Source organism: Schistocerca piceifrons, chromosome 2 (genome assembly GCF_021461385.2).
Source record: "Schistocerca piceifrons isolate TAMUIC-IGC-003096 chromosome 2, iqSchPice1.1, whole genome shotgun sequence".
NCBI classification, from domain to species: Eukaryota; Metazoa; Arthropoda; class Insecta; order Orthoptera; family Acrididae; genus Schistocerca; species Schistocerca piceifrons.
The window spans coordinates 315,420,859-315,435,199 of record NC_060139.1 but is presented as its reverse complement, the minus strand read 5'-3'; the positions used below and the strand labels follow the sequence as shown (position 1 = coordinate 315,435,199).

The 14,341-nt window shown below is 37.5% G+C and overlaps 1 protein-coding gene across 1 annotated transcript in view; it reads right to left on the bottom strand.

The window, feature by feature from the left end:
• LOC124775354 overlaps positions 1 to 14,341 on the bottom strand; it is a 217,834-nt gene that overhangs the window by 48,402 nt on the left and 155,091 nt on the right. Inside the window, exon 6 of the mRNA XM_047250185.1 lies at positions 13,382 to 13,470. Coding sequence (XP_047106141.1) covers positions 13,382 to 13,470 — 89 coding nt within the window. The remainder of the gene's footprint in view (positions 1 to 13,381; positions 13,471 to 14,341) is intronic.

The window sequence follows — 14,341 nt, the reverse complement described above, 5'->3', positions numbered from 1 at the left end:
CCTTGATGCCAATCCTGATTCTGTTGTGGACATTATTGTTGAAGAAAGTGGCATTAAGAAGCCTCCCATTTAAACTCCTGGGAGTCCTAATAATTTCTGAGAGTGAAAGTGATTATGATGACAATGATGATGATAGTTTTAGTAGTGATTATGATGTGCCTTCATCTTCTCTTGCCACTAACACATGGAGTCAAATTTTTAGTGGTGGTATAAAGTGTCTTGTTGTAAAGTGCAAATTGAAAGATGAAGGTAACACATGGCACCACATAGTTTCTTTTCAGTGATTTTCTGTGATAATTTGATTGAAGATTTAGTGTTTCAAACAAACTCATACACCACTCAAAAAGCGAAACCACTTAACCTCTAACCAAAGACGAAATGTTAGTTTTTCAACCAATAAATTCTTTCATGGAATTAAAACAACCTCATAGTTACTATGACTGTTGATCTTGTCATGAAGTGCTAAGACACAATTATGTAAGTTCACTCATTACACTAAATAGATGTGTTTGACTACTATCACATATTCATTTCATTGATGCCAAGAGGGGATTCTCCTAATTACAATAAGCTTTATAAGACCAATGCTTGACATATTGACCAATAATTAAGCATGGTGAAATTCAATGATAGAATTATTTAATAAGCAGTACATTTCCAAGAAACCCCTCAAAAGAGGATATAAGGTATGGCTTTGAGCTGATAAATTAGAAATTGTTTACGGGTTTCAAGTGTACACTGGGAAAGAAAGATTCGTCTGAGGTTAATTTAGGACAAAGAGTTATATTTGATTTATGTGAGGGTCTGGAAGTGAATTGTTACCATACACTTTTTGATAACTACATCACAAGTTTGTCATAAGTAGAAAAGCTAACACAACATGAGATGCCAAGTTGTGGTATTGTCAAGCATGATCGCAAGGTTTGCCACAACCGGAGCATGAGAAAGAGCTCAGTAAAGGGGACTCTGATTGATTAGTGAGGAATGATGGAGCAACCTGTATAAAATGGAAGGAAAAAGGAACTGTAATGGTTTTATCTACCATCATTTCTCTAGGTGACATTTCTGTTGTAAGCAGAAAGGGTGCTGATGGTAGCATAAAGCAAATTGCCTGTCCTAACATTGCTAAGGCATATTGTGTGAATATGAGATGTGTTGACATAGCTGATGTCCTAACATTGCTAAGGCGTATTATGTGAATATGGGATACATTGACAAAGTTGATGTGATGATCATTCTAGACAATTGACAGCAAAGCAAAAAGATCCTGGATAAGATTGTTTTGGTATTTTGTTGATGTATCTGTTGTGAATTCATTTATTTTGTACACACTGTGCAACACTGGTAGGAGTTTATGACTCAATGAATTCAGAAGGAACGTCGTAACTGATTTAGTAGGTATTAGAAAATTGAGAGATTTATCAGATCCATTACGTAGTACACAATTCCCTTAGAGATTCAGCCATAGGTCCCCATGGAAAAAGAGAAAGGTGGAATCAAAATGTGCACCATACTATGGGGCTCCAAAACATTGTGCATACTATAGTATGAAAAAAAAACCCTTATAGATCCAGATGAAGTTGTGAAACATGTGATGTAGGCTTATGCTTGTCATCTAACAGGAAACATTTCATTCCTTTCCATAATTAGCTGCATATTTGAGTGTATGTAGGATATGTTGTGCATGTTTTATATATTGTGGATCTTGCTAAGATTTGCTGCAGCGGCTTCAAATGAAGCCACCTCCTAACTTTTATGCAAACGTAAAAAAAAAAAAAATTAGTAACTTGCTATTTTCATTTCCTTATTGGGTAATTGATTTACTTTAATCAAATGCAGTGGTTTTATGCTCTGTGCCTCAAAGGATTAACATGACGCATATAGAGCATATGACTGATACATAGAGATGGAGTAGAAATGCTCTCATTTGATAACTACAACACATGGAAAATACAAATTGAAGCACTACTCACCAAAAACAACAGATGGGGATATATATATACGAGCTGCTCGCAGTTGCACAAGCTATATAGAAAGCTTAGCTAGGAGCAGACAGAAAAGGAAAAGCATGCTTGATTTAATCCATCAATCCCACTGACCTGAAGAAAGTACAGAACTGCACTACATCATGTCTGGTAAGGCTTAAACTTGAATCTTCCTACGCATACAAAAAGACATGCTCACAAAGCAATAGTGTGCAAAAGCCTCACACTTCCCAGAATGCAATCTAGTAATAACCTGACACATTTTACTAAATTCCTCGATGCTGTGCATAAGTTACAAGCAATGGATGTTGAAATAAACAATGATATGATGTCAATAATGCTGCTCTATAGCCTTCCATATAGCTCCAACAATTTTACATGTGTTATTGAATCTACATTTACATCTGTAATCTGCAAAATCATCATGAAGTGCATGGCAGTGGGTACATCCCACTTTACCAATTACTATGTATCAATTACTATGGTTTCTTCTCATTCCGTTCACATATGGACCACGGAGAGAATGACTGTTTCAGTGCCTCTGTGCATGCTGCAATTATTCTGATCTTGTCCTCACAATCGCTGTGTGAGAGATATGTAGAGAATTACAGTATATTCCTAAAGTCGCCATTTAAAGCCAGTTCTTTAAACTTTGTTAGAAGACTTTCTCAGATTAGTTTACTCATATCTTCAAGAATCCACCAGCTCAGTTTCTTCAGCACCTCGATAACACTCTACCATAGATCATACAAAACTGTGACCATTCATGCTTCCCTTCTCTGTATATGTTCAGTATCCCCTGTTAATCCAATCTGGTATGGGTCCAACCCATTGAGAAATGTTCTAGAACTGGTCATGTGAGTGTTCTGTGATCAAGACCCTATGTAGACTGACTGCACTTCCCCGGCTTTCTACAAATAAACTGAAGTCTGCCAATTACTTTATCCGTAACTGAGCCTGTGTCATCATTTCACTTCATATCCCCACAAAGTGTTACAACCAGGTATTTGTGTGAGTTGGTCGATTCCAGCAGTTACTAATTGACATTAGTCATAGGATACTACATTTTTCCATATTGCGAAGTGCACAATTTTACATTTTTTAACATTTAAAGCAAGTTGCCAGTCTTTGCACCAATTGTGACTCTAGCACGCGTCACACGGGTGGACCATATTATGAAATAGGTGGGCCTAACTTCGAGTTCATGTTGATAAATATGAAGGACAAAATATAATTTAAAATCTTAATTTATGCACCTTACAAAATTCTGTTAATAAATTCATAGCAGACATCATGAAATGCCAAATTTGATGTGTAATGCAGAGCTATTTTAATTTTATAAAATAAAGTTTGACTTTGAATTTTGATTCTGAAATTGGTCTGTTACCAAATTACCTGAAGTCTTCTCTAAAGTTTTTAGTTACATCAGGAGATGAGTCCAATTATCGTCCTATAACTGCCTCTCACACTGAGTCTTGTCCAAACAATCTCACACACAGCTTCAATTTCTATCTCTGTGGATGGATTTGAGTTTCTTGTCTGCTGTGGTAAATACACTACCTCTACTTCCCATTTGCCTAGATTAGATTAGATTAGATTAGATTAATACTAGTTCCATGGATAATGAATACGATATTTCGTAATGATGTGGAACGAGTCAAATTTTCCAATACATGACATAATTAGGTTAATTTAACAACATACTTAAGTTAATATAACAACTTTATTTTTTTGTGTTTTTTTGTTTTTCTTTATTTTTTATTTTTATTTTATTTTTTTAATATTTTTGGTTTTTTTCTTTTTTTCTTAATTTATATCTAAAAATTCCTCTATGGAGTAGAAGGAGTTGTCATTCAGAAATTCTTTTAATTTCTTCTTAAATACTTGTTGGTTATCTGTCAGACTTCTGATACTATTTGGTAAGTGACCAAAGACTTTAGTGCCAGTATAATTCACCCCTTTCTGTGCCAAAGTTAGATTTAATCTTGAATAGTGAAGATCGTCCTTTCTCCTAGTATTGTAGTTATGCACACTGCTATTACTTTTGAATTGAGTTTGGTTGTTAATAACAAATTTCATAAGAGAGTATATATACTGAGAAGCTACTGTGAATATCCCTAGATCCTTAAATAAATGTCTGCAGGATGATCTTGGGTGGACTCCAGCTATTATTCTGATTACACGCTTTTGTGCAATAAATACTTTATTCCTCAGTGATGAATTACCCCAAAATATGATGCCATATGAAAGCAATGAGTGAAAATAGGCGTAGTAAGCTAATTTACTAAGATGTTTATCACCAAAATTTGCAATGACCCTTATTGCATAAGCAGCTGAACTCAAACGTTTCAGCAGATCATCAATGTGTTTCTTCCAATTTAATCTCTCATCAATGGACATACCTAAAAATTTGGAATATTCTACCTTAGCTATATGCTTCTGATTAAGGTCTATATTTATTAATGGCGTCATACCATTCACTGTACGGAACTATATGTACTGTGTCTTATCAAAATTCAGTGAGAGTCCGTTTACAAGGAACCACTTAGTAATTTTCTGAAAGACAGTATTGACAATTTCATCAGTTAATTCTTGTTTCTCAGGTGTGATTACTATACTTGTATCATCAGCGAAGAGAACTAACTTTGCCTCTTCATGAATATAGAATGGCAAGTCATTAATATATAATAATAACAACAAAGGACCCATGACTGACCCTTGTGGAACCCCATTCTTGATAGTTCCCCAGTTTGAGGAATGTGCTGATCTTTGCAAGTTACGAGAACTACTTATTTCAACTTTCTGCACTCTTCCAGTTAGGTACGAATTAAACCATTTGTGCACTGTCCCACTCATGCCACAATACTTGAGCTTGTCTAGCAGAATTTCATGATTTACACAATCAAAAGCCTTTGAGAGATCACAAAAAATCCCAATGGGTGGTGTTCGGTTATTCAGATCATTCAAAATTCGACTGGTGAAAGCATATATGGCATTTTCTGTTGAAAAACCTTTCTGGAAACCAAACTGACATTTTGTTAGTACTTCATTTTTACAGATATGTGAAGCTACTCTTGAATACATTACTTTCTCAAAAATTTTGGATAAAGCTATTAGAAGGGAGATTGGACGGTAATTGTTGACATCAGATCTATCCCCCTTTTTATGCAAAGGTATAACAATAGCATATTTCAGTCTATCAGGGAAAATGCCCTGTTCCAGAGAGCTATTACACAGGTGGCTGAGAATCTTACTTATCTGTTGAGAACAAGCTTTTAGTATTTTGCTGGAAATGCCATCAATTCCATGTGAGTTTTTGCTTTTAAGCAAGTTTATTATTTTCCTAATTTCAGAGGGAGAAGTGGGTGAGATTTCAATTGTATCAAATTGCATAGGTATGGCCTCTTCCATTAACAGCCTAGCATCTTCTAACGAACACCTGGATCCTACTATATCCGCAACATTTAGAAAATGATTATTAAAAATATTTTCAACTTCTGACTTTTTGTTCGTAAAGTTTTCATTCAATTTGATGGTAATACTGTCTTCCTCTGCTCTTGGTTGACCTGTTTCTCTTTTAATAATATTCCAAATTGTTTTAATTTTATTATCAGAGTTGCTGATTTCAGACATGATACACATACTCCTGGATTTTTTAATAACTTTTCTTAATATAACACAGTAGTTTTTATAATTTTTGATAGTTTCTGGGTCACTACTCTTTCTTGCTGTCAGATACATTTCCCTTTTCCGGTTACAAGATATTTTTATACCCTTAGTAAGCCATGGTTTGTTACAAGGTTTCTTACGAGTATATTTAACTATTTTCTTGGGGAAGCAGTTTTCAAATGCATTTACAAAAATGTCATGAAATAAATTATATTTTAAATTGGCATCAGGTTCACGGTACACCTCATCCCAGTCTAACTGCTGTAGGCTTTCCCTGAAATTTGCAATTGTTAAATCGTTGACTGAACGTACTACTTTGGAGGACTGTTTAGTATTGCTGAATGGAGCTATGTCATATATTGTAACTAGCTGTGCACCATGATCAGAAAGACCATTCTCAACAGGCTGAGCATTTATCTGGTTAAACTTATCTTGGTCTATAAAGAAGTTATCTATCAGTGAGCTGCTATCTTTTACCACCCGAGTAGGAAAATCAATAACGGGTGTCAAATTGAAAGAACCGAGTAATACTTCAAGGTCATTTTTCCTATTACCCTCTTTCAGAGAATCTACATTGAAGTCCCCACAAATAATAATTTGCTTCCCCCTGTATGACAGATAGCACAACAAGGAGTCCAAATTTTTCAGAAATAGATGAAAATTTCCTGATGGGGACCTATATACAGTTACAATTATAAATGTGCCTTTATTTAATTTAAGCTCACAGGCACATGCTTCTATATGTTTCTCTACACAAAACTTTTTTGTTTCTATACTTTTTGCACAATGATAACTTTTGACATATATGGCAACTCCTCCTTTCTCCATATTTTCTCTCATTACATGTGCAGAGAGCTTATAACCACTTACATTTACCTTATCCATATCAGTAACAATGTGATGCTCAGACAGGCATAGTATATCTATTTCATTCTCAGCTTCTAAATCTTCTAAACAAACCAGAAGCTCATCTACTTTATTCTTTAAACTCCCAATATTTTGATGAAATATACTTACATTATTTTTAATTATACTTTTATGAGGACCTTTCCTTATTCTAACATTTGCAGTACTCTCCTGTCTGAGTTTCTCATTGTGCTTAGGCCTAGTTCCAATACCAGTGGTCACATGGTGTTCAGAGAGGCAGATTATGTCAACTGGGTTGGGTGACTTTAATTCATCAATGCAATTACCTAGGACTGAGATACAACTTGGTGGAGATGAAATTTCTGGTGATTGGTGAAAATTTATAATTGATAGCTGTGATTGGTGATCCAATGTGCTAGAATTGTGCTGTTTAATTTCTTTCCTAAACTGAAGATTTGTTTCAATCCTGACCTCTCGTAGAACTTGACATCTTTCTGTCTTACCTATCCTAAAAAAGGTGCTGCTCCAACACCTGTAACCACTGGTATTTTACCATTCATGGCAGTGCCTCCCCCCCTTAAATTTCCTGCTATTACCCCAGCCAGTTTCCCCTTCCCTTTCCTGTTGAGATGTAGGCCGTGCCTGTTATAGTCCCACCTACTGAGATAATCAACAGGAACCACACCAATATGAGCCCCCCACCCGACCCAAGCAGCCGTTCCAACTCCAAATTAACTCTCCCAACAGAAGAGTTCAAATGAGGCCGGTCATGGCGTCTCAGGACAGATACAAATTCAACATTGGTGTGTCTTGATGACGACGCAATCTTTACCAGGTCACACTCTATACTGTACCCAGGATCTCTGTCGATGCTGTTCCCTGGCCCTCCCACAATAACCACGGTGTCTTCCCTGGTAAATCCTTTACAGAGTGAACCTAAATCCTCTGTCACCTGATCCAGACTAGCACCTGGTTTGAAAAAATTTGTGACCTGGTATTCTGGTCCTAATTCCTTCTGCAGAAGTTGGCCTACACCTCTGGCATGAGAACTGCCTAACAACAAAACTTTCTTCCTTTTCGATGACTTTCCTACATTCTTTTTCAATTTCCTATCGAAAGTTTGTTGTGTCCTAGCTTTTTGTTATACACTTAAATTTCCTCAAAAATTCTGACTACTATCAATTTCAGGTTTCAACCAGCTTTCTGAGCCCAGTATTATGCGAGCTTCACTGCTTTTCAAATGGTTCAAATGGCTCTGAGCACTATGGGACTTAACATCTATGGTCATCAGTCCCCTAGAACTTAGAACTACTTAAACCTAACTAACCTAAGGACATCACACAACACCCAGTCATCACGAGGCAGAGAAAATCCCTGACCCCGCCGGGAATTGAACCCGGGAACCTGGGCATGGGAAGTGAGAACGCTACCGCACGACCACGAGCTGTGAACACTGCTTTTCAGGAGTGCTTCAAACTCTGCCACTTCCTTGCGAATGCATCGGCAGTTGACCGTTAGGATTTTAATACTCTCACCTGTTGGAGGCATTTCTTTTGATCTTCTTCTGGATTTCCTTCAGCTGTCATTATCTGGATTGGATGGTGAGTTGCCTAATCTAAAAACACCCGTACATGGATCCCACACAAGGTCAGCTATGTGAGTAGCAGCTTCTGGTGTGTAGTGCACACCTGACCCATTTAGGGGACCCTACAGTTCTCATACCTATGGCACAAATTCAGGAAGTCACAGCCTAGCTTGCCATAGAACCTTCAAAGTCTCTGGTTCAGTCCTTCCACTTGACTCACAACCATAGAGCCACAATTATTCTGGGGATAATGCTGATAATTGTGAGCTTCATTGAAACTCTATGTGCCAGGTTATTCTTCTCAACCTTCTCTGCCAGTCAGTGAAATGACCCAAGTATGACCTATGGGGCCCAACGACATAGCATCATTTGTTCCAACGTGTTTCACAATCTGCATTTGGTTGCATCCTGTTCCCTCAATGTTTGCCAAAGTAGCCTCTTCAACATGTTGAGTGAGGGCCCCCAGTCATACACACTGAATGCACCTGGTGACCTTTCCTGTCTCTTGCTGCCATTTCCCTAACGGGTACCATCTTTTACCATACGGTTGAATTGATGACAATTAACAGATCCCTACCCTTTTGCGTTTGCCTCCTCTTGACACCAGACAAAACAAATTCCCCCAAAACAGGTGAAGTGAGTCCTATTGGCTCAGTTTCAGTTTCTGTGAAAGACAGCACCTCAAAGTTAGGGGGATTAGTGCGACACCCTGAGTCCTCCACGGTTCCCATCCACCCAGTACAGGACGCCTAGATCTACCATTGAAATGCCACCCACAGTCAAGCGGATGAGTAATGACAGATCCCATACGTTCTGCAGAGGAGATGGGATCCACAGGAGTGGATAGTAATTGATGTGCTTATGGTACCAGTACCACAGTTACTTAACTCTTGGGAGCTCTTACAACGCAACAACCTTCAGCAGCTGCCAATTATTTGACAGTAGTCAGGGCAATTTCCAGCTCCTTGTCTATTAGCTCATACCATGTTCAAGAAAGGCATTCACAATGCCGCTGCATTTTAACTAGTGCAATGTATTATGGGATAGTGAACAAATAACTTTAAATTAAGATCAATGATTATCTTTTAATCTGTTGAACGAAAAAGTCGCTAATTGCCAATATGAACTGAAGTAAATACACAAAGTGAGATTTCTATTAAGGCAACAGAAAAACCTGTGGTAAAATTTATTAGTTTCCCACAACTTTTCGAGATTAATGTAGGTGTTAGCAAACTCGAGGACAATGTTAATTTACGATAAATATAGATAATATATAGAGCTACTCCCCTTTAAGGTAAAACTAGATGTAACACAAGTCTTGCGCATAATATGTAAAAGAGGCCATAGGGAGCACTGTCGTCCTCTTTTTTCCAGACTCAGAAAACTCACAATTATAAATTTATACATCTATGTGTCTGTACTCTATATCAAAAACAATATTTCAGAGTTTATTGCCAGAGGGGAAATACATGATAACAACACCATGGCTAAGGGTAATTTAGACATACCACGCCACATATTAGCAAGAACAGGAAATTCCCACAAAGTTAACCCTCTCAAAATGCCAATTTATGTTCAGTCTATGGATATAATTTTTTTTAAAATTAAGTGGTACAGATGGCTGTCAGATCATCCATTCTATGACATTAAAGAATTCTTTGAGGTGCCTGAGGAGGATATTAGCATTTCAAAGTTGTCTGTAGTTAAACATATTATTGTGTGCTGTGGTTAATTGTGTGTAATTACATAGTGTATACAATAAACAATACAATAGTATATTATATTATAGTATAGCCTATTGCATTAACTTCTAGAAGCTATCCTGGTGTAATTTGGTACATTGCCATGCTTGAAATGTATTCTCTAATGTACTGACACTTGTGTATTTTATTATTCTGTATGTACTAGTACATCCTGTATGACGAAGCCAATATCACTGTAAAATGATCTATGGTGAGTAAAATTCTTGATTCTTGATGCTATCTCGTACAGTCACTAAATCACATACGCCGTTTTGTTACAAATTAGATTATGCAAATGTCAATGATAGCTTCCGAAACTTTAAAAAATGCACGTTCGTGTGCATCGATACCAGGCCCGGATCTGAGGACGGGAAAGGGAGGGGTGCAAGTTGGGGTATTTCAGGGGACACCAAATTCATACTGTTGAAAAAAGCCTTGTGTCACAAAGGACCTAGAATCCAGCTGAAAAAAGCCTTGTGTCACAAAGCACCTAGAATGCAGCACACGCTGGCCTATTATCGATTATTCATATGGATTTTGAACATTTTTGAACATATTCTAAGTTGATTTATGAACAAATCATAAGCTGGTTTTTGAATGCATGCATAGTGTAGGTGATGTCTCTGCCAGGGGAATTACGATCGCAAATAGATATAAAAAACTTTCCCGCAGACACAAGGGACTGAGCTATACGAGCTGAGCTGAATAAAACCGAACCCGGGAATGCCAATCGCTGTTTGTTTATGTGGTTGATTGGGTATGCGAATGATCAGCGTTGTTATAATCAGCGAAATCCATGGTTTCAGAGTGGAAATAAACAAATAACATGAATAACGGATAGGAAAGATTACATATTATCTTCTCCTTGCATCCAAGAAAATGAAATTTTGACAGAAAATAATGTTTGCCAGATCGCTACACTACCCGCCGTACAGTACCCGATTAGTGACCGCTTTACGGTCTATTCTGGGAATAGCGCGAAAACGCTTTTACGAACACGTAGTAACGTCTAACCAGCGAATAAGCGCGGGATAACTGAACCTGTGATTCCGGCAGGGCTCGTGAATTTTCCGGAGAATAAGTTTTTACAATGGTAGGAATAGTTACAGAGTTAGTGATAACAAGATTGCTTGTTAGAACGACGAAGAAGAAGAAACGGGGATATCACACAAATTATACGAAAGAATATTACGATTCCAAATTTATATAAAAATTTCGTACTACTACTTTTCGATCTTATGCTTGAGAGACTGGAGCATATGAATGAAATGTGAAACTATTTCCTATCATAAAATTTTTTGCTTGTAGTAGGCCTAACAGGCATTTGATATTGGTACTTCGTGAATTATGTTTTGTCGTATTATTTATGTAAATGAGGTATATAAATATGATCATTTGTGCCAAAAGCATCTCGCTTCTTTGGCGTTACATTAGCTGCATTATTTGAAGGGCCTATTTCGTTTTATCTAACAGTGACAAACGTAATCAAATCTAGAAACCTCACCAGTCATGGGTAGCCTACTATTCATGTTAACAGCCAACAGTGGTTGTTTTTGAAGATCACTGCCCTTCAAATGATAGAGGCAATGGTAAGAAAATCGGTTAAAGCATTTAATTATCCAGACGAGTCTCATTCGCATCCTGCATCAACAGAATTTCCATGCCTATCATTTGTCACTACATCAGGCACTCGGTGACCGTGATTTCTAACATCGTACAGAATTTTATCGCTTGCCATTCAGCAACTAAGAGACGACCTTACGTTTTTCCAACATGTGTTCTTTAGTAATGAAGCAACGTTTACTAATTTAACTGGCCGACTGGGAGCGGGAGAGGCATCACAGGACGTTTTAATTTCCTATGTCCTCAATATAGGCTTGATGGCTTCCATTACAAAACATATACGTTTGAAATACAGTGACGTGCGATAAATAATGCTGTGGGCAGTGCACTTTGGCATACTTAAGACCTAATAACATGTCTTACATTTCCCAAACATACATGTTTAAAAAAAACACACTCTTCAGAAAGATGTGCGCTACAAAATGAAAATATTTTTGAAAAGTCGATTTTTTTTTAAATTTTTACGTCTTCTCTCAAACGCTTCAGTGGGCAACAGTATGCAAAGAGCTGTGTAAATGTCCCAGACGAAAATGTAGTAGCTAATGAATATCGCAATTTCATACATTCGTGGAACTAGTTCATCAGTTTTCTTTCCAGAAGTCTGAAGTGCCGATCAACAACTTCTTTCATTATATCGACGACTAGTACACCTTGAAAATGTTGAAGGGTGCTGAATGTCGTCAACAAGAAGAAATAACTATCGTAGTCACATGGAACTTCAATGACTTGATTCTTCTCCGTATTCTAATCCGTACTCTAAATTATGACGTAATCCAGATCGTTGCTCAAAAAGAATGGTTTCTCACAGGAAAGAGATAAGTTATCAGGTCGAACATTTCAGATTTTTAATGAGTACATGTAAAGAAAGCGCGTTACGGAACACTTTTCTCTGGCTAGCGCTTCCATCTGAAATCAAAACTGAATCTTTCCACGTATTTTTTTTTCAAGTAGTGAAACAATAAAGCAGTTACTTCGTTCTGAACCCTCTTGGTAAGTCCTTCATGATAAGCGATCACCATAACTCCATCAATAGAAAAAATTGCCTCTCACAAAATTATCCTTCATATGGTTTCCTAAAGAAAGTTCACAAAACTAACCTCAGTAAATTATTTTGTAGAAATAAATTTGTTTTAGTAGAAATTTTTGAGCTGCAACAGTTCAAGACAGAGGTTTTAGCTGTATTTGGCTAATGAAAATAGTTGTGGGTTTCGGTCATGGCTACCAAAACGCATCAGAATCACAAAAAAAGATTACATTTAATTTTTATTTTACTTGAGGGACGTTGCGTTAGACATCCTGCTTTTTTCTTAAATTTTGGTTATCTATTTGCGTACGCAAGGTACTACAAAGCTGCAATGTGACGAGTATTTGATTTATGTGTAATTAATATCCACATGTGTACAATATGTTACGGTCCAAGAGACATTATATTACAAACACGACAGCATTAAACTGATAACGGTCCGTTGCACACAATACGTTCCCGATATCAAACCACTCAGCTAATATCCATGAGCAACTTCGAATAATTTGACTGTAGGTTTCATGTCCACCCCGCATATTCCCAGAACAAGCAAAAATGATACATTACGTCAGCGCCTACTGTCGTGGCTGGGTCATGTCAGCTGAAAGTGAAATGGTGTAAAAAAAACTGAGTGTGAGTGTGAAGCAGCGGAAAAATATTTATATGTTTTAGTGCCCTTAAAGAAAAGGTTCTTGAGACACAAAGCTGGAATGAAAATATTACATGATTAGAACCTCTGCATATCAGGTATCCAAGTAACTAAAAATCCATCAGCTACAATTGATGGTGTATCATTTTTGAGAAGAAAAGATCACAAAGTGCTATGAACTACAAGTAACAACAAAGGAAGACCATTCTACGGTATTTCATAATATGGCATACAAACCTTAATTTCCCATATTCGGCTCAGGTCGCTTCTGCTCAAATTCATAGTAATACTGATTGGGTCTCTCACGCTGTCCACGTCAAAGTACACTGAAAACAGAAATCAAGCATGATGATCACTGAACATAAAGATATGGAAATAATTAGTCATGTAAACCATGAAGCTGCTGTTTTGTTTAAATCCACGTTCCAAGGTTTTTACACTATTTGTATCGGAATTGTGTGGAACGAGCCTGTTTACATAATGCAGTACCTCCGTTGCAAGTGGCAATGGCCCGTCAAGTTTGCAAGTCTATATCGTGCACTTCGCCTCGATGCATAAATTCTCAACTTCACTGGGCTGAATGTAGCTGTGCCCACTGAAACAATGGGCATAGGATTTTCTTTTCTTCGGGTTATTCATACGTAATGTATAGCCTATAAGGTGAAATGGCGATTTAAAATGCAGTATGCTGCCTAAACTCCCCATTGAAATTATAAGGAGGAGATTTTGAGAGGTCGGGTAGTGGCTGGTTAATTCCAAATATTGCGTTATCAATCAGCATAATACATTATTACATTAAAGGTTAGCCGTTTATAATTATTTGGATCTTGCTGTATTTCACGTGTGTCTAAAAATTACCACATTATAAAATTTACATAGTTCAAAATGGTTCAAATGGCTCTGAGCACTATGGGACTTTACATCTGAGGTCTTCAGTCCCCTAGAACTTAGAACTACTTAAACCTAACTAATCTGACGACATCACACACATCCATGCCCGAGGCAGGATTCGAACCTGTGACAGTAGCGGTCGCGCGGTTCCAGACTGAAGCGCCTAGAACCGCTCGCCGCCGCGACCGAACCCAGTTCCCTCTGAGCATCCATAGCGTACGGATCTCCGTGCCGGCACGTTCACAGGAGCTCAGTCCGTCAGTTCACCTGATGATGGCGACATGTATGATCGCCGAAATATTGTGC